Genomic DNA, 20,250 nt, shown 5'->3' with positions numbered 1-20,250 from the left:
AATCGAAATAACATTTAAATCCCTTTTCGAAGGAGGTCATTCAAGCTGTTTAAAGAATGTAAACCAACAACTGTGATCGTTAATTTGCATTTCCATTTATGAATCGTTTACATAATATTGTTTTATTTACACCAACCGCTGGCTGTGGTTGAAAGCATTTTACGAATTAAAACGCCAATATCGTCGACAGCATTACGGAGATGAGACAATTTTAAATACCCACTTGGCCATAATGGAAGAGAATCCGCGCGAAAGTGAAAAACCATCCGAAGAAACGAAAGGAAAATCCAGCCTTCGTGAACGTTTCAAGATGTTTGGATGCACGCTTGAGTTATTTTATTACAAGGTTGTGTTCTTCGTCTCTTATGGCGCTTTCGGTTGTTTAATGACTTTCCTTCCCTTGTACTTCAAGCAACTAGGTTTGACTGCTGGTCAGACAGGAGTACTTATCGGAGTGCGCCCTCTTTGTCAGGCCGTAGGAGCACCCTTATGGGGAGTCCTTGCCGACAAATACAAACGACGGAAAGCCATTCTTCTTATCGGGGCTACGGCTTGGTTGGTCAAGAATATGTTAATTTTGGCTGTTCCTTCGAGTCACCAAGATTGTGTTGCCCTCGCTGAAGGCAAATCACATTTCGCACAGACAGACATTAAGCTGGATTCTCGAGTGAATTCCATCGACTTAAATTCCACTTTGCCCACCGATTTAACGCAGACAGGTACGCCAACTCCAGCTCTTGATTACTTAATACAAGTAGACAAAGCAAAGCTCTGGAAGTTGTTTTACATACTTCTCGGTATCGTGGTCGTCGGGGAGATGTTTGGCTCTATCCTCCACCCTCTTTTGGATGGTTGTGCTGTGGACTACCTCGGCGACGAGAGAAAGTCCTACGGCCGCCTGCGTACATGGGGTTCCGTAGGAATGGTGGTAACTAATTTGCTCGTTGGCCTCGTAATAAATCACTACACTTACGAGTACTGTGGCGAAATACACAAACGTTACTCCATCGCCTTTTACTTTTTCGCCGCGTTCATGGTTATTACGATGATCTTTTTAGTCTTGGTTAAAATCGTCTACTCCGATGGACCGAAGGAGGTATCGTTATCGGCCATCAAGGACCTATTTGATTCTCGTGTAAAATGTTCATTTTGGCTCGCTGCAATTGCCCTCGGAATAAGCGATGGATTTCAGGGGGATTTCAATTCATGGTTCCTTGACGATCTCAAAGCCACTTCCTTCGAGGTTGGTTTAGCTGCATCCTTACATTTCGTCTTCAGTGCCCTGTGCTTCTTCTTCGCCAACTACATGCTGGAACGTTTTGGTTATTTCATGACAATTGCTGGAGGAGTTGCTCTGTACGCAATCTTGTTCATCTGCTTTTCCTTCGCTCAAAGCCCATGGGTTGCAATTGTGTACTACGTTATCATCGGGGGAGTGTTTGCTGTGTTCTGGACAGCCTGTGTGGCCTATGTTGGATCCATCGCCTCCCCTCTCGCTATCGGAGCCGCTGCTCAAGGTAAACAAAATCTCAGACAAAGAAATTCCAATTAAGAGTCCCACGCTCCTCAGGATCGCAGTTTATGTTCTCTTTTTGATTTTCGATAGGTCCATAACTCTGGAGACATAAAAGCTAAAACGAATCGTTCCTTGTCACTCGCGTTTTCGCGCGCTTGAAGGTGCTTGCGTATGTTGATCCTTAATTATTGTTGATTAATTCGGATTTTATTTTCATTTCGATCGATTTTTGTAATTTTTGAAAGGAGTTGTTTATTATCTTCCCTGCCCCAAAAGTTTTCTTCCGGTTTTTCTCCTTTCTGATATTCGACGCTCAAAATTCTCTCTCACCTCAACTTCTGTAATGGAAAATTGTAAACGCAATAATGCCCTTGCAAAAATGCAACTGCTATAGTTCAAGTCAATCTATTAAATTCAATGAGAGTTTTGAGTTTTCAATAGCGTTTATCGGCCTGGTAGAGCGGCTTTTTTTCCTGCATCAGCCTTTCTTGAAAATAGAGGGGGCAAGTTTCTAAAGAAACTGAGGTGCTGCGTCGGTGAGAGTATAGCGGGTAATTTAATGTCAACAACTGAGTTGAAAACGTAAATTGGCCACCGTAAAAAGTTAAAAGGCTGACGTTTCGAGCGTTAGCCCTTCGTCAGAGCGATTGACGAAGAGTTAACGCTCAAAACGTCAGCCTTTTAACTCTTTACGGTGGCCAATTTACGTTTTCAACTCAGTTGTTAACACTAAATTACTTTCTTGAAAATACTTTTGCGAGATACCATTTTCTTCCCACAGGAATCCTAAACGGACTCTTTGTTGGTGTTGGAATCGGCGGGGGAACCATCCTGGGCGGATTGTTGGTGGGCTGGATTGGAATGCGTGCAACATACAGAATCTTTGCGTTTTTCCTTGCTCTGATTTTAATGCTGTTTCTTGGCTTGCAATGGTCAGGAAGACAAGAAAATAGCGGAGAATCAACGTCATCCTACCAACCTGTGCCGAATCAGCCAGATGATCAAGAGGAATAAAGGAGTTTTATTCGCGTCTTCCTGGTTTCCTATGATCGAAGCGACCATAGAGAAGAGAAATTTCATTGGCAGAATCAGAACTCTGAACGTGTGGTTTAGAATTCAAATTGGTTCAATTTTAAGCCGTTTTCTCAAAATTATAATCGAGGTTGTCATGGGTGTCGCTCCTTGTTGTTCAAGGAATATACAAAAAACTTTATTTACATCTCATGATTTTTAAAGTTGGATAGATAAAAACTAAACTTTATTCGACAAAGTTTATAAAAATAACTATAAAATATGTTTTAATAAATCCAGCTCTAAGAGTACATCTGCAAATATACAGCCTAGCTATAAAGTCAAACGGAAGCAATTGAGCTGTTTAGATTTAAACTAGCAAAATATTATCATCCGTTGGTCGTTTTGAGTTAGCAATATGTCGTTGTAAATAAATTATTAAAATCCAAAGGACTCCCATTCGATGTATTACAAAGCCTGTCATTAACCTTCCGTTGCTTCCCTGAATATTCTGATTGCTATCAAATGATCAATACCACGCAGACATCCGGCGTTCGAAAACTATCTCAGTTCCCCATTGCTGACGGCACGTTCGTAAAAATAATATGTAATGATGAAAGGGAAAGGCAATTTGATTTGGTATTGACTGGGGAAATCAGAGAAGAAAAATTTGCTTCTAGTCAGGATACGTTTAAACAAAACTTGCAGTGTTATCTTTCAAAACTATACGAAAAACCCAAAGCACATGCATCGATTCAGATTAGTCCAGCATTGAGGCTCCAGGTCAAGGATGCAACTGAAGAAGTGAAAGGAAGAATTTCTGGCTACGAATTCAAAGCAAGGAGATTAAAAAGAATGCCACATGCACTTTAACCAGAAACACTTCCATTTACGTATCAAAAAATACGCCACCTGAGGCTAATATAAATAAGAAAACAATATGATTAATTAAAAATGCAACCTGCTGGGAAAACATTTGAGGGAAATTGATGTTTACGTTAAGCGGTCACACTTTTTTGAACGTTGGAGTTTCCATTTGAAAGTTTTAAAATTGATAGTTTGTATAGAAAATGGAGACAGTATTTTTTGTCGTATTTATTTGCTAAAACGACAAGGCACTCGTGCCCTATGCATCCTTAACACTCGAATGTTCAAGTGAAATGTTCGTTTCAAGGAAGCTATGAAATCCCCAAGCCTCATCGCATAGATCCACGGATACACTACGGAGCTTGAAAAAAACAAAGAGACACATCAAATCCACGCAAGGTTATAAAGTCTGCGACGGCAGCGGTCGTTTGTACCAATCTCCAGAATACTGACAGCACTCACCGGCGTAGACAGAAAAACAGCCACTAGCACAACTATCGCCGTAATAGGGATTGAAGTTTTTGTTAGCTTCCGAGCACTCTTTGTCTCGTAAGAAAACCGAGACGCTGTTCTCTGCGGCAGTGACTCTCCTCGACTCGTTATGCGCAGTTTTCATAGTTTCCCATAGCGGTAGAAAACGATTACTATCGGGAAAAGTCCTGTAAGCGTCCCAAAGGAAACTCACAGTTTTGGCAGGTCTTCATTGTCTAGGGAAAAGGAAATTGCGTTCAGTGTAAGGCCGAAAAACCACACGCTTGTGATTGCGATGCAAGTGCGCTTTACAGTACCGCAAGGAATGGATAATACCGATATAGCCATAGATACATTACATACCAGCCTAGCGGAAGCATTCAGAACTCTCTGAATTTTCGCAACCTGGATGTTTGGCAGTCCATGCAATAGGCTATTGTAATAGTCGATGCGGGACGTTACGAAAGCATAGACTAACGTCTCCGTTACTTAGTCGTACACAGCCATTCAGTTATCAAGACTTTAATATTAGGGTGTATTTTTAAAACGCGACACCCCTAACAGTAATCCAATTTGATAAAATAAAGACTGGAAAGAAGATACTTTTGGCACATCTATTAAAGTTGGAACAATTGTTGGCATATTTCCAATGGAAAGGCTGGGAGGTATTATGAGATTTATTCATTAAAACTTGCTTGCATGATGTTGGCGTAGTGTTCATAGATTTTCAAAAGAGTATAATTATCATTGAGCATTTCTTGGAAATTAAACGAAGAAAAGACATTATTCGTGATGATATGAGTCGTGGAATCACCATCCAGATACCCATACCCTCCAGGTGAACTAAAATACAAAACATCGACATCTCTTCACCGATTGATTTACACAACATATAGTATAGTGTCAAGGGGCTAATATGGATAATTTTGATAGGATAATTTTAGCTTACGCGACGATTAAATAAACCAGAGTTTTGTGTAAACGGGTCATGGTATCCCACGGTTTTCTGCACGGTCGTTTTCGTTCCAAGTGATTTATCTTCTGCTAAGCACTATTTTAACTCTCTTTAGTAATAACCATCTCCTGAATTAAGTTTCACATCTGTAAAAGACTTTACTTGTCACAGTGTTCTAAAAAAGCAAAGTCAATTGCCCTGAATTGTTCCAGACAGGAGATGTTCAGACCTAAACCTCCACAATCGTAAAAAACTGAACCATGCATTCAGGAGACAGCTAAGGAAAGATGCTGAGGATTCATTGTGCTTTTCTGTTCTTTATCTCTTGTTCGAATTTCTTCATCAGTGACCGTAACAACGTCAACCTTCATACCGTGACATTTACAAATCATGCAGTACACCCCACTCTGGACTACAATTCTCCTCAAGGCCTGTTTAAACTCCCTCGATCTTAAAAAGTAGATCCACGGATTCAACGCGGAACTGGCGAAAGCGAGAGTATCAACCCAGAACCATGTACTGGAGTCAATTCGGTGTTTTAAACATTCGTCTGATGTTAAAGCTTGAACAAAAGACAAAATACAAGATGGAAACCACAGCACAAAGCATGCTCCGATGACTAGAGCCGCTGTCCAAGTGGCCTTCCGGTTTTTACGAATTTTAACCGCCTCTCGTCTGTCCACGATGTGTTCACAAGCAATTCTTCGCGCTTGCGCTGAAGCAGTTTTGTAGATATGGAAATAACAAAATGAGATTCCTGACAACGGTACGATAAACACCACGATATAAGAAACAAGCCACAACCTGGGAAGAGCATGAAATTCTGTAATAAACAGTCGTGGCAAAGGTACAATAAAAGAACAAACCCACACCAAACCTATAAAGCGTAAACATCTTTCGGTTGTCACGTAGCTTTCATATCGGAATACGGCAACTATGGCCAGATATCGATCGATGCTCACACAACATAAGTTGTATGTTGTAGCTGTCAGTGTTTGTAAGGTTATGACCGCTGCTGCAATGGTTAGAGGGTGCGAGTTGACGTCGACAGCCATCCCCGCTTTAACAGCATAAAGCGGGTTCATAACCAAACCGACGAAAAAATCAGCAACGGCAAGCGATGCAATAAAAAAGTTGGAATTTGTTCGTAGGCCAGGAGTCTTGAAAATTGCCAAGAGTATCATCGAGTTGCCAAAAATTGTCACTGCGCTCAAAATTGAATTTATAACGCACACTGGCAATAAATTGGATGAGTATTCAGTGTTTTCACCACACATTTCAGATACTTGAACCATTGAAATTTTCTTTATCGACAAATCCTGATCACTCCTGGATCCTTCGTCTTGTTTTGTCGTTTATAAAATGGATCTGCTTCTCCATCCTGCCTCAAATCGTGTTGAAAAAAAAATCACCTATTTGGTTTCCAGCTTCAATGCTTCAGAAATTCAATGAACAACTCGAAAGATAAGATTGACACAAATGGACGTGCTATCTCAGAAAATTTTAAGTTAAAAGAGGTTTCTTTCATTGACTTTGACAGCTGTCCACCACGGTACCGGGAAACGGCAGCTAAGTAGTCATTTAGCGTACTCAGGTGTTTAAGACAGATCTTTTTCACGATATTATATTTGCTTAAGTGCCATCGTTTATTGCGAGAAACGAGTAATTTTCCTTACCAATATTGCTTGAAATTGTAAATTTATTTTCAAATTCAGAAGAGGAGATCGACGTCATGAATTAAGCGGTTTTGCAGCTGACATAGTTATGAGTGGACTTCTTTGCGTGAGCTCCGAAAGGAGAATTTCATTTTTATCTGTGCTATGAAAGATAAATCAGACAGACAGCAAACGGATCATATTCAAATATACAATTTCGGAGCTTCGTTTGTTTTTCTAGCTAGTCCATTCTCTTTTAACTGGAATAAAATAACCATAGTCTTACTAAAACATTTTCTCTCGTGCTAGCATCAAACTGTAAAAGAAACAGGTTCCAATTTAGTTTAGAACTTTGGTCATTTAAAACACAGTCAGTTTTTATTGACAGAATGGATGCAATGAGCACTCTATTTCCAATAGCAATTTTAAAATTACGATAAGTGTTCAGAAAAGGCAATTTGTTGTGAGGCAGCCTTGATCAATATTACTAATCTACTTGCGTACACTTGTTTGTATTGCTAGTCTAATTCGGGCTTACGCTACTTCTTCTAATAACGTCGCGAGCGGATATTTAGTTTTTCTTGAATAGGGGAGGACCTTTTCTTTTACTCATGAGAACTTCAAGCTAAATGTAACTCCAAACAAACACACTTTTCATGCTACTCTGTTGAAATAAACTTGACAAGATATGATCCTGATCTTTCAATAGGCGGCCCAAAAATAATTTCTGAAAGCGTATCCGTCTCATTCGACTGGATTCGCTGTGATAATTAGGAAACGTGTGGCGGCTGAACTTAGTGGTGAATATAGATAATTTAGTTCAATTTTATCGCCCGAATCGATAATGTAAATTGGCCCAGAAAAGATTCTCTAAAGCTGACGTTTCGAGCTTTGGCCATTCGCCATTTGCTCTGACGATGGGCTAATGCTCGAAACGTCACCTACAGAAACTCTTTACAGTGGCCAACTAACTTTATCAAGTCAGGGTTTCAGTTCATATGAGCGCGGTTGACCGGGCTGGCCCGGTTTCCGAGATCTTGGCACATCTCTAATCTATTTAAAAAGTCTAGACGTGTTCATATGAGCGGGTTGTCTGGATCGGTTCCCGATCTCAATTTTTACCGAGCGGGATCTCGGGAACCGAGCAGGAAATTTATACCATATGTACACTCGATTACCGGGATGGAATTTTTTTTCAACTACGTATGTCACCGATTAGGCCACTTGCGGAGTGCGGCCTCAGACAACGTGGTCAAAAATGGCGGCAAGTGAGCAGATTTCTTCATCCGCCTCCAACTTTGCAGACAGTAGTTCCGCTTCCGCAACAAGGCGGCACGGATGGCATGATGGTGCTTTGTCTGCTGTATTTTCCACAGCATAAGTATCCCATTTAGCTGCGTTATACAGCTACAAGAGCAGAAAAAGCTCAGAAAGGTGCGAAAATGATGACTTTGCGTTTCGCCGCCATGTTTGTTTTGTTTCTCAAATGTCGCGCCAAGAACTAATCCCCAGGATCTACGCGCGTTGTCTCGTTTTAGCAAACGGGCTGAAATTTCTCACATGAACACAACACAGCCAGGTCAACTAGGTTCGTGCTAACAGAGCCTCAGGTGACAAATCCAAATTGTCTTGAAATAAACCCTACTGACGCAGCACCATAGTTTCTCTAAAAGCTTACTCTCTTGAAAAGTCTTAAAAACCTAACATGAAAATGCAACTCATATTCCATTAAGAACTTAGGACATGTTTTTCGAAAGTTCTGGTAACCTTTTTCTGCCCGACGTTGTATTTGAAATTCGAGCGCGAATCAATTTTGAGTCACGAGTCATGTTTGATTCAATTCTAATTTTTCACTTTATTTTTTTTTCTCTAAGTGTTTGATTTCTGTGTCAAAATGATGCACAAGAATCACCAGAATAGTAGTTTTAAGCTAAAAACCTTTAACACACACCTGAGGTTCCATTTCAATGACAAATCGTCTAAAGCTAACTCGAAGGATAAAAAAAAAACCGTCAGCATTTCACGCACCCAACCGCCATCTTGTTACATCCACAGGGTTCCCATTAAATGACAGCATTACAGATAACTCATTCACTCCGCGGCCAAAATTTCAGGGAACAGATATCATTTCTCTGGCCAAACGTTTGTTTCACCAGAATGCTCATGTCCAACTTTTGTTGTTTTCCTCGGGTTTCAGTTGTGCGAAATTTACGAAGCATCACATTGTTGTAGAGACATAATATGTGGAATACACAACGCGCGATATACGCTGTGTCGCATGCATGAATAAGACGTTGAAATAAATACGAGTTCAACTTTTCGTCACGAGAGCATCAGTTGTGGTTGTCAGCAGAGTCCAAATATGTTTTCACGGACAATAACAGCTTTTGAAACGTTTCTTTAACCTCGTGACAATTCTGTAACACGGCAAGTGCGCTTAATAACAGCTAGATAGTTGAATGAGGGAATGCTTGTGTCTTTATGGGACTGACGAAAGGAACCGTTTCAGCGGAAGTAAAAGGTAAACAATTTAGTTAAACGGACGGGTTTGATTCTATTTCGTTTTGCGTTTTGACGGCAACAACAATAGCGTCTTTTTCCAACGATATTGTTTGATTTGAGGAAAAAAAATTGAGTGGAATCGAACTTTAACTGCCACTAAAACTTGACTTGTGATACGATATAACTCTTCAACTTTGGGTTTGGTATTTTTAGATGACACTCTCTTGAAAGTACCCAATTTGATTGTGCGAGCTGTTTTCATTTAAAATCAGTCATGTCAGAAACCCACCCTGGTAATCAGCCATAAAAAGTAAAGAAAGCTTTTCTTAGAAGCGAAAGAAAAGGGAAAAACGTTCAGCAAAAGAGTAGTCCCCTACACCTACCACTCCCCCCCTCCCTGCACCCGAATATTTATAATGGTGTAAGGGGAAACAATTTCAAAGACAAAGCTTAAGACTAAGGGCCAAACTTTCCTAAAACATAGATCAGTAAGCTTTGTTACCCCTCCAAAAACATTTCAAAAATGAAGCACTTCATACAAAGTTGCAATTGATGTAAGCCCAAATTTATTACAACGTTAAAAATGGGAAAAACCGAAGTGTGATTCAAACGTATGACGGAACCATGAGGTTCCCATATGGTTAAAAATTACATACAACCTTTGTGGTCGAACATGTATCGCTGTAGGTTGGGTTATCTCCATGTATCATGGAGGTAAAGACAACTTTTTAATTCACCGCACATTTGGTAAAATTGCTTGGAGAATTTGAGTTGTAAGTCAACTGCACCCCTGAAATTATATGGATTTTTGTGTGTGTGTGTGTGTGTTCCGCTCATCGAAAACGTATCATATGGTGTAATGCCATAAGAACATGAAAATAAAAATGAAGTGTGTGCGAAATGGAAACTAGAAAGCTACACTTTCAATACAGAAAAACTACTACGTGTCAATGCTAAATAACCTAGGAAGGAGCTTGTTTTTACAAGCAAAAAGAACTTCACTGCAAATGGAAAGTCAAAACGAAGAAAATGATTACATGAAATGAAACAGTGATCGAAACACTGTAATACGATGTTTGTTTATTTTTTTTGTTTTTAACAACGAATAAAACGCTTTCAAAATTGGAGTAAGATCCAAGAAAAAACAACGCGACGATTCACTCAAAACTAAAAATATGAATAAATATGGTAAGTTTAGGTTTAAGTAGTAAAATCCAAATTTTTTCAGGCAATCACAAAACATGATTCACACCTGTTAATTCATGCGAAAGTATTTTTTTTCTTTCTTCAATCTTGACTACCTCACTACCACTCATCACTAAGAATTCGAGAAAAGACTCGATAAAAAGCAAACCTCAGTTCCCACAAATAAACAAGGAAAAAAATAAGCGAAGTTCAAAATCAAAATTGAGAGCTTCATTAATGGTAACAAAACCGAAAGGCCTTCTTTGTACTGTAGATAAACTAGTAAAGTTAGTGTTATAAATATTTAGACCACGAGAAAAAAAACGGCAAAATAAGTCTTCAAAACCCTGCAAACGATCTCCAGTTGTAAATAACTTTTCAGTTGGTTCTTAAAGCTCTCAGGCTACTAAAGCGATTGGTCACGATCAAGCTGTTGTTTCGTCTGCAAAAAAGCGACTTAGGCTGCTTGGAACGACATAATTAAAGTTACTAACTAAAAACTAAAAATCTACTGTTTTCAACTCGAATGAAATGCGTGTTTTATATATGCTGACATTTTCTCTCAGCAAAGGTAAGTCCTCAGATTGTTCCTGTTCTTTAGTAAAACTTCCTTGTTACGGAGTAACGGCCAGAGTACTTACGCCCGGTAGGGTACGATGTACGGCTATAGCCCGACCCTCCTGTGACAGAGGTACGCCCTGTGGTAGTGCGGTAAGTGGTGCCGCTGGTTCTGTACACGGATGGTTGACTGGAGTACGAAGAACGGTATACGGTCGATTTGGTAGACCCGGCACTTCCAACCTCAGCAGAATCTCCGTCGGCGACATTTGTGATCAGAATCGTCTTTGAGGTTGCGGCGACATCCTCACTGTTGTTAAAGTTTCCTTCAGCCCTTGCCAGGTCACTGTCAAGCGGAGCTGATGAGACGACAGCACTCTTGCGAATAACTTCGCTGCGTTCTCCCTCTACGGCGGATTTCATTGGCGTAGAGGTGGCACTGAATTCTAGACCATTAGTATCAGTGGACGTCTTCTTTACCGTGTAAGTTGACGTTGAACTGCTGAAAGTCGGGGAGTCGGCTGTTGAAGTAGTTCTGTAGCGACGCACCTCGTAGGTCGTCACTGGCTTGTACTCTGACTTCAAAACTTCCTTCAGTCGGAGCTCTGCTTTTTCATAGGCTTCATCGGCGACAAATACGTCTTTTTTTAAGTTTTCGATCTTCTTCTGCAAGCTTGTAATCTTCAGGCGCATATCACTGATAGCAGCATTCTTCTCTTCCACGGTCTTCTCGTAATACTCATTGGAAGACTTCAACTCCCTGTTGTCCTTCTCAAGCTTGTAGATGTATTCTTGCTTGTCGGCCATTCCACTGTTGATCTTGATCACCATCTCCTCTTCCAGTTTGCTCTTTGCAAGCACCAATATGTCATACTCTTCTTGAAGCTTTGAATATTTTGCTTTCAAGTTAAACAGCTCTTGTTCAACCTTCGGATTTTGAGCTGGGGTATCCTTTGCGATGCGCAGCTCACGTTTGAGCGACTCAATTTCAGAGCGCATGGAGATTACCTCAGAACGCAATAGCCCCAATGCAGCCTCTTTCTCCTTAATCTCGTCTCGGTACACTCGTACTTGATTGTCGATATGGATTGCCACTTCTCGCTCGTTCTTTGACCTGAGCTCAATAATCTACTGGCGAAGACTGTCTCTCTCTTGGCAAGCAGCGTCGAATGAATGTTGCAGAGACACAAACTCGGCGCTACTACGAAGGACGGAGGGGCTAATTACCATCGATTCCTTCCTCACACGTTCCACTTCCATCTCGCCTCGCTGCTTCGTGGTGGCCAGCTCCCTCTTTAATCCTTCAATTTCTGCTCTCAGTGTCATAACCTCTGAGCGGGAGTTGTTCATGGCTACCTCCTTCTCTTTAATTTCCTCACGGTAGATCTTCACTTGACTTTCAATTTCTTGTTCTCCCTTTATCTTTATATCAATTACTTGTCCTCTAAGGCCATCACACTCTTTACAAACTTCTTCGTATGTTCGTTGCAAAGAGATGTACTCTGCGCTACCGCGGATGTCGGGAAACCTCAGTGTGTTCACTTCTTTCTTCAAACGATCTATTTCAATCAGATAGGCTTCTTGATTTCCAAGATCTCTCTTCAAACTTTCAATTTCGCTCTTGAATGAGTAGCTCTCTACACGCATCTTCTCCATTGCTACTTCTTTCTCTCTTATCTCTTCTCGGTAGATCTTTACTTGGTTGTCAATTTCCTGTTCTCCCTTCATCTTAATATCAATCACTTGTCCTCTAAGTGCATCACGCTCTCTGCAAACTTCCTCGTACGTCTTCTGCAAGGATATATACTCTGCACTGCCACGGATATCTGGGAATCGCAAGATATTGACCTCCTTCTTCAGGCGCTCGATCTCAGCCAAGTACGCTTCTTGGTTACCGAGATCTCTCTTAAGTCCATCAATTTCGGCCTTGAATGTCAAGTTCTCCATTCGGATTTTTTCAAATGCCACTTCTTTTTCTCTGATTTCCTCTCGATAGATCTTCACTTTTCCTTCAAATTCCTGCTCTCCCTTCATCCTTATGTCTATAATTTGACCCCTCAATCCATCACGCTCCTTGCAAACCTCTTCATACGACTTCTGCAAGGAGATGTACTCTACACTACCACGGATATCTGGAAATCGTAAGGTATTGACTTCCTTCTTTAGGCAATCAATCTCAATCAAGTAAGCCTCTTGGTTTCCGAGATCTCTTCTCAATCCTTCAATTTCGGCCTTGAATGTTATGTTCTCCATGCGGATTTTTTCAAATGCTACCTCTTTTTCTCTGATTTCCTCGCGGTAGATCTTCACTTTTTCTTCAAATTCCTGCTCTCCCTTCATCCTTATGTCTATAACTTGACCTCTCAAACCGTCACGCTCCTGACAAACCTCTTCGTACGACTTCTGTAGAGAAATGTATTCTGCGCTTCCACGGATGTCTGGGAATCGCAAGATATTGACCTCCTTCTTCAGGCGCTCGACCTCAGCCAAGTACGCTTCTTGGTTACCGAGATCTCTCTTTAGTCCATCAATTTCGGCCTTGAATGAATAGCTTTCAACGCGTATTTTTTCCATCGCGATTTCTTTCTCCCTGATCTCCTCACGATATATCTTCACTTGGTTGTCGAGGTCTTGCTCTCCTTTCAACCTTATGTCGATAACCTGACTTCTTAGTCCATCACGCTCTTTGCAGACTTCCTCGTATGTTTTCTGCAACGAAATGTACTATGCACTACCACGAATGTCAGGAAAACGTAGTGTGTTCACCTCTTTCTTCAGGCGATCAATTTCCACTAGGTAAGCCTCTTGGCTGCCGAGGTCTCTCTTCAATCCTTCGACTTCGGCTCTGAATGACATGTTCTCTACACGTAATTTTTCAATCATTACCTCTTTCTCTCTTATTTCTTCGCGGTAGATCTTCATTTGGCTTTCAAGTTCCTGTTCTCCTTTCATCCTGATGTCTATCACTTGGCCTCGTATTCCATCTCTCTTTTTGCACACCTCTTCAAATGATCTCTGTAACGAGATGTACTCTGCACTACCACGGATGTCTGGGAATCGCAATGTGTTCACTTCTTTCTTCAAGCTTTCAATTTCAACCAAATAAGCCTCTTGATTGCCAAGGCTTCTCTTCAAACCCTCAATTTCCGCTTTGAATGCCATACACTCAGATCGAAGTCTGTCTATTACAATTTCTTTCTCTCTGATTTCTTCGCGATAGATTTTAACCTGGCCTTCAAGCTCTTGTTCTCCCTTTACTCTGATGTCCACTACTTGGCCTCGAAGCCCATCTCTTTCCTTACAGATCTCTTCGTATGATCGCTGTAGGGAGATGTACTCTGCGCTGCCACGAATGTCTGGAAACCTCAAAGTGTTCACTTCTTTCTTCAAGCTTTCAATTTCTACTAGATAGGCCTCTTGATTGCCAAGGCTTCTCTTCAAACCCTCAATCTCCGCCTTGAATGCCATGCACTCGGATCGAAGTCTGTCAATTGCAATCTCTTTCTCTCTGATTTCTTCACGATAGATTTTTACTTGGCCTTCAAGTTTTTGTTCTCCCTTTATTCTGATGTCCACCACTTGGCCCCGAAGTCCATCTCTTTCCTTACAGATCTCTTCGTATGATCGCTGTAGGGAGATGTACTCTGCGCTGCCACGAATGTCTGGAAACCTCAACGTATTCACTTCCATCTTTAAGCGATCAATTTCCACCAAATAAGCCTCTTGATTGCCCAGCTGCCTCTTCAAGCCATCATTTTCGGTTTGGTACTTGAGGCTTTCAGACTGCAGGCGACTGATAATTGTTTCTTTCTCACGTATTTCAGTTCGGTAAGTTTCGGTGCGGCTTTCTACTTGGACGATAAGATCTCTTTCGCACTTAGACTTTATCTCGGAAATCTGTCCACGCAGAATATCTCTTTCCTTCCACATTTCTTCATATTGTTGCCTTAAAGAATCATACTCTGTCTTGCTAAACAGAGTAGTGCGTTCCCTCTTCAATCCGTCGACTTCCCCTATGAGAAGTTTGTTCTGCGCCGAGAATCTCTCTATGGCCATCTCCTTCTCTTTAATTTCTTGCCAAAAACTATCAGTTTGGATCTGAATTTGAAGGGCCTTATCTTGCTCGTTCCTAGACTTGAAATCTTCGAACTGCCTCTGGATGTAATCTCGCTCTCTGCAGACATCTTCGTAAGATCGCTTTATGGACTCGAATTCTATAATTCGCTTGTTCATCGCACTGATCTCGGTCTTCAGACGATCAATCTCTGTCAAGTATCCTTCTATCATGAACTGTTTACTGTCTGCCTCCCTCTTGTACGTCTCAAGCTCTGATTGGAACTTCATACTTTCAGAACGGAAGCTACTGATCATGATTTCTTTCTCTCTGATCTCATCTCGGTATATCTTAATCTGATTATCCACCTTTAGAGACATTTCTCGCTCGCTGTTTGATTTGAATTCAATGAACTCCAGTCGCAGGGCATCTCTTTCTTTCAGTATGCCATCGTACATCCTCCTCAACGAATCGTATTCCGAGCTCGAGACTGTGGTGGACTTGATTGTAATAATGTCGCCTTTATATCGTTCAATTTCTGCCAGGTAACCATCGATCAAGTGCTGTTTGCTCTCCACTTCTCGCTTAAACACATCCAAATTCATCTGGATTGACATCATTTCAGATCGAAGCTTAGCACATTCCATCTCCTTCTCTCTGATCTCTCTCTGGAATATGACAGTCTTGTTTTCCACCTGGATCAAGACATCGCGCTCAGCCTTGGACTTGAAAACTATCAGCTCTTCGCGTAGGGCATCCCTTTCTTTCCACATCTCATCGAATTGCAACTTTAACGACTCGTACTCACTCCTCTTGTAAAAGGTTGACATTTCTCTCTTCAGTCCTTCCAACTCGGCCCTTAGGGTTGTATTCTCAGAACGCATCCTGTCGATGGCAACCTCTTTCTCTCTGACATCCTGTTTGTAAGCTTCCATATAGCTTTCCAGATGAGTAGTGATCTCGTTTTCACTTTGAGATTTATACTCCATCAGCTGATTTCGAACAAAGTCCCTCTCCTTACAAACCTCGTCATAGGTTCTCTTTAGAGCCTCATAGTCGCTACTGCTGGTCTTCAGGGTCACGATATCTTGGCGGAGGCGTTCAATTTCACCCAGGTATCCATCAGATACAGAGGACTTTCCACTAACCTCTCTCTTGAGCATTTCTAACTCGCTCTTGGTCACTAGATCCTCTGAGCGTAGCCTGTCAATCAAGGCCTCCCTCTCTCTCACATCCTGCTGGTAGCCTTCCAGCCGGCTTTCAAAGTGAATGGACACGTCCCTTTCGCTGGTTGATCTGGCCTCCATCAGCTGCTCACGGAGACTATCTCTTTCTCTCACTATCTCATCATGCTTCATTTTCAAAGCTTCGAACTCGGTCCTACTGAAACAAGCGCTCATGTCCCGCTTGAGCCCATCAATTTCAGTTTGGAGTGTCATTGTGTCGGACTTCAGACGATCAATCACAGAATCTCTATCTCTGATCTCCTGTCGGTAGAATTCTTCATTGTTATCCAGCTGAACCGAACTAGACTGCACCCTCATGGTGTATGAAGAGCTGCTGCTGATGTCAGCTGCCTCCCTCTTCAGAGCCTCGATTTGGGCCTGTAAAGTGATGTTCTCGGAACGAAGCCTGTCTACGGCGATCTCTTTCTCCCTGATTTCTTGTCGGTAGTTTTCCATGCTGACGAAAGAACTGCGATCCCTGGTCTTAATCTCGTCCAATTCCTTTCGTAGGACCTCTTTCTCTGACCAAAGGCTGTCGTAACGTCGTTGAAGTGAGTCATATTCCCTCCCTGCAACCTGAGAAACTGATGATACAGCCCTTTCCCTCAGCGCCTCGTTCTCAGACTTTAAGTTTAGGCTCTCACTGCGCAGGCGTTCAATTGTTAGTTCGTTGTCACGGAGTTGCTTGCGGTAGCCCACAGTCTGACTTTCCAGCTGAATGGAGACTTCATTCTGTTTTTTCGCAACCAACCGGGCAACTTCACGCTGTAAGGAATCCCTTTCTTTGCAAACGTCATCAAATTTAAGCTTAAAGGACTCGTACTCTTGGCTTGGTGAGGAAGCAGTTTTTGCTGCGTCTTTCATCCTGGTAATTTCGGCAACGTACCCCTCCATGATGGCTTGCTTGTCTGCTGTGGTTGCCTGAAGTCTCTTGATATCAGCATCCTTCTCTGAAATCTCTTGACAATATACGCTGATACTCGCCTTGAGATCTCTGACTTCTTTTTGCAGGAGTTCACTTTGCTTGTTGTTTCCCGCCATCTCTGCTTCTTTTTTCGTGAACAACAAGAGCTCCTCCTTCAGGGTAAGAACCTGTTTCTCAGTATCCCTGATGGACAGTTCAGCGGTATCCAACTTTTCTTTTGTTGTCTTCAATTGGTATTCCAAGCTGGAGATCTTCTTCTCGGCATTCACCACTTCGTGTTGCAACTCGTTTTCTCTTTCTTGGCTTCGCTTGAGAGCAGTCTCCATTGAAGAAAACTGACTGAGAGATGTTCCTTTATCTTCGGCTTTCAATCGTTTAACCTCCTCTTGAAGTTCTGAGATCCTCTGGGTGGCCAAATCAAGGTTGTCAAATCTATCGCCATTAAATCCTGGGCTTTCGTGGTTGTGTCTTAAACTTGCAAAAGCTTCATCTATCTTACCTTTTTCCAGATGAACACAGTTAAAGCTTTCTTTCAATTGGTTGATTTTTTCATTAAGAGAAACGAATTCCTGAATGATGTCATTTTTCTCCAACGTAGACAAATATTCCTTGGAAATAAAACAAATGAAATGTGTCAGTTTTCAATTCCTAAAATAAAGTTAAACCGTATTTAAATCTGAATTTAAACTCACTACGCTCTGAGAAACTATCGAAGACAGATTGAAGCTTTTTCACTTCAACAGTTCTAATCAGGTGACCTGAGCTGAAAAGCTACATAGTGACAGAATAGACCGGTTTTGGATGCTTGTATGAACACAAAATTATGGAAGATTTTCCAAAACAGATATAAATCCTAAAAATGTAACAGAATTTGTTATCATATATCGTTGCCTCGGAAATTAACTCCGACATAAAAGTCTATGTTCATCGATTTTCTTTCTGATGGATTTTAAAACAATTGTTTGTTTGAACGAGAGGTGTACCAAACTGTCCATCTCTTTGCCTCTTGTGAAAATTTTTTGCTATTCTAACCATTCTGTGCTTTATTTGAGCCTAAAAACCTAAAAGGCAGATAGATATTTCCGAAAGATGTTGTTCTGCAAGCATAATGATAAAGAGGAATTCTTCATTTAAATTCAGTAATGATTAAGCTAATAATTATACATTCCTTGTATTTAATATGGCGGCATGGTTATATAAAATCTTAGCTTTTGCTCTGTGGTTGGATAAATTTATTTGCATCCAATATCAAATTTAACATCCAATATCAAATTTAAAGCCTTTGTTACCCAAAACAAAAGAGACGTTCAGAAAAAATTAAAACTAAATTTATACTAAACTATTCTACCAAATTATCCTTTTCCTTAGCTTCTGCTTTCTCTCCCGAAAAATTCGTTACTCACATTATCTAAATTTCTACATGTCATCCGTTTTTGCAGCACGTTTCTCTCTCCCGCTTCTAATTTGCTGTTCGCTAGTGGTGTGATTGGTGTAATTATATGCGCGCAATTTAATTCAGTAGCAACAACAAAAGACGCCAACAACCCCTTTTGGAAAACGTTTTTAAAGGTTTGAAAGATTTCATCGGGAAAAAAAACTGAAATTGGGTAATTTTAGATTTCCAGGATGACGCTTCCATAGTAAATTTCTCAAATACGAGGTGATCACAGAAAGAACTATAATGACTCAGTCAATTCACTCGATTGGAATTGGTATGCAAATCTTCCTGGAGTACATAATTGTACCTTTTTTGTTTCATTCTTCGATGGTTTTGTACAGGAGTTATATAAGAGAGTCAATCTTGCCTAGGTTTACCAGGATTCAAATATCCGTTTGCGAATGGTGTAACTTGGTTGCAGTAAGGAAAGTTCTGCCTCTCCATTGCCACAAAAAATCGAAATGAGTTTGTTTGGAGGTAGAGGCTCATATCGCTCATTCCTTTGGATAAAACAATTCATCAATGAGTGATTTGTGAGAGACTAACCGACAAATTGAAAGTCAATTTGAAGGATGTTTACTGGGGACCTCCTTTAACTTATTTGTCAAACATCCACGACAGCGCCAGCGTATTCGATTTATTTTAACACTTTTAAGCTAGATTTCGCATATTTTGCATCAAACTCAACCTACATTTAGGATGTAATTTTGGTGCCCCCGTAAATATGCATCGGTTATTGAAACACGTAGACTTCTTAGACTAAAAACAATGTTATTCAAAGTTCGTTCAAGCAACGTTGCAAAAGCTAGAACTTTGTCCCCTTATCAGGACTCTGAGGGAGCAACTTCCAAACAAACACACGAACCTAATTATTTGCATTTAAAAACAAAAATTAAGTAACGAACTCTTGATAATTGTTTTAAAGAAACGATAAGCATTGACAGTCTTGTTTCTCGATATTTCAAGCGCACTCATCTTTGAATTCACAAGCAACGCTCTGGCTGGACAAACTTAAGTTTCTGAAACTTTTGAATATTGCACAAGAAAGGCTGAACAAATCCGAGCAACATATCAAAGATTGCTAATTTGTACAAAAATCATGGTTCTTTAACAAAGGTACACTGTTTAAACATCAGCAAAGTTTTTTCCATTATCGGAAGAATCAGCAACGAGAAACTATTCCTCAAATAGAGAGGAATACTATTGCGTAAAAATGACAGATGAAATTGTTCGTGGTAAGCAAACTCAACCACACCCACTGAAGAAACTTGGTTCTTGGCATTTCGAGAACAAGATCAATAAGTCTAATTTCCACGCCAAAAGACGATCATTCTGTCTTGAGAGACAATTAAAAATTGCTCCATATCTGAGCTGCTGAGTTTCGAAAAAAATGGACATTTAATAAGCAATTCTTATCCTAAGAGTCAACATTGCCTAACATTATTTGCCCTTCGCCACCCGTGCAGCATTTGACCCTGATTTCTGTGCAAAAGATAATGCCGTACTTCTTTACACATGACAAAAAATCAAGATTTTGGATAATCCAAGCTCTTATGCCGCAGCAAGAGATTAAATCTACGGAAATATTTCGAAATCGGACGTGGAACATTTCTAACCTCATTTTTCTGATTTATCACAATCTCCTTGAAGTCCTGTTGAAACGTCTCGAGGACGATCTCAAAATTGATTCCTGTAACTTCTTGAAGACTGGTCATTTTAGCAACGCGATCAGCTCAAAGCAGATAAGAGCAGCAAGAAGCAAAGACTGGGCAAAGCGTTCAGACAGAGAAAATATTCCCCTAACCGTGAAGGTAGGAGGACTAAAATAGTATTAAAGGGACGCGAACTTTAAAAGATTACTGAGTTCTATTTGGAACAATCACTCTC

General features: G+C 40.8%; 3 protein-coding genes across 3 annotated transcripts; 1 reads left to right on the top strand and 2 right to left on the bottom strand.

The window, feature by feature from the left end:
• Positions 1–82: 82 nt before the first annotated feature.
• On the top strand, positions 83–2,977 carry LOC113673245 (major facilitator superfamily domain-containing protein 6). Its single transcript, XM_027189634.2, has 2 exons — positions 83–1,517; positions 2,298–2,977. Exons 1-2 carry the CDS (start codon positions 233–235, stop codon positions 2,528–2,530), a joined length of 1,518 nt encoding a protein of 505 aa, XP_027045435.2. The 5' UTR covers positions 83–232; the 3' UTR covers positions 2,531–2,977.
• Positions 2,978–4,932: 1,955 nt separating this feature from the next.
• LOC113673169 (histamine H2 receptor) lies at positions 4,933–6,255 on the bottom strand. Its single transcript, XM_027189547.2, has one exon. It carries the CDS (start codon positions 6,113–6,115, stop codon positions 5,087–5,089), a length of 1,029 nt encoding a protein of 342 aa, XP_027045348.2. The 5' UTR covers positions 6,116–6,255; the 3' UTR covers positions 4,933–5,086.
• A 3,268-nt stretch (positions 6,256–9,523) lies between these two features.
• On the bottom strand, positions 9,524–20,197 carry LOC113672939 (uncharacterized). Its single transcript, XM_027189286.2, has 2 exons — positions 19,980–20,197; positions 9,524–17,533 (listed from the first exon to the last, which is right to left on the bottom strand). Exons 1-2 carry the CDS (start codon positions 20,076–20,078, stop codon positions 13,445–13,447), a joined length of 4,188 nt encoding a protein of 1,395 aa, XP_027045087.2. The 5' UTR covers positions 20,079–20,197; the 3' UTR covers positions 9,524–13,444.
• Positions 20,198–20,250: the final 53 nt, after the last annotated feature.

Source organism: Pocillopora damicornis, chromosome 6 (assembly GCF_964200805.1).
Source record: "Pocillopora damicornis chromosome 6, jaPocDami1.2, whole genome shotgun sequence".
Taxonomy (NCBI): domain Eukaryota; kingdom Metazoa; phylum Cnidaria; class Anthozoa; order Scleractinia; family Pocilloporidae; genus Pocillopora; species Pocillopora damicornis.
Note: the sequence above shows the minus strand (reverse complement) of the source record. Positions and strands in the feature narration are given on the sequence as shown.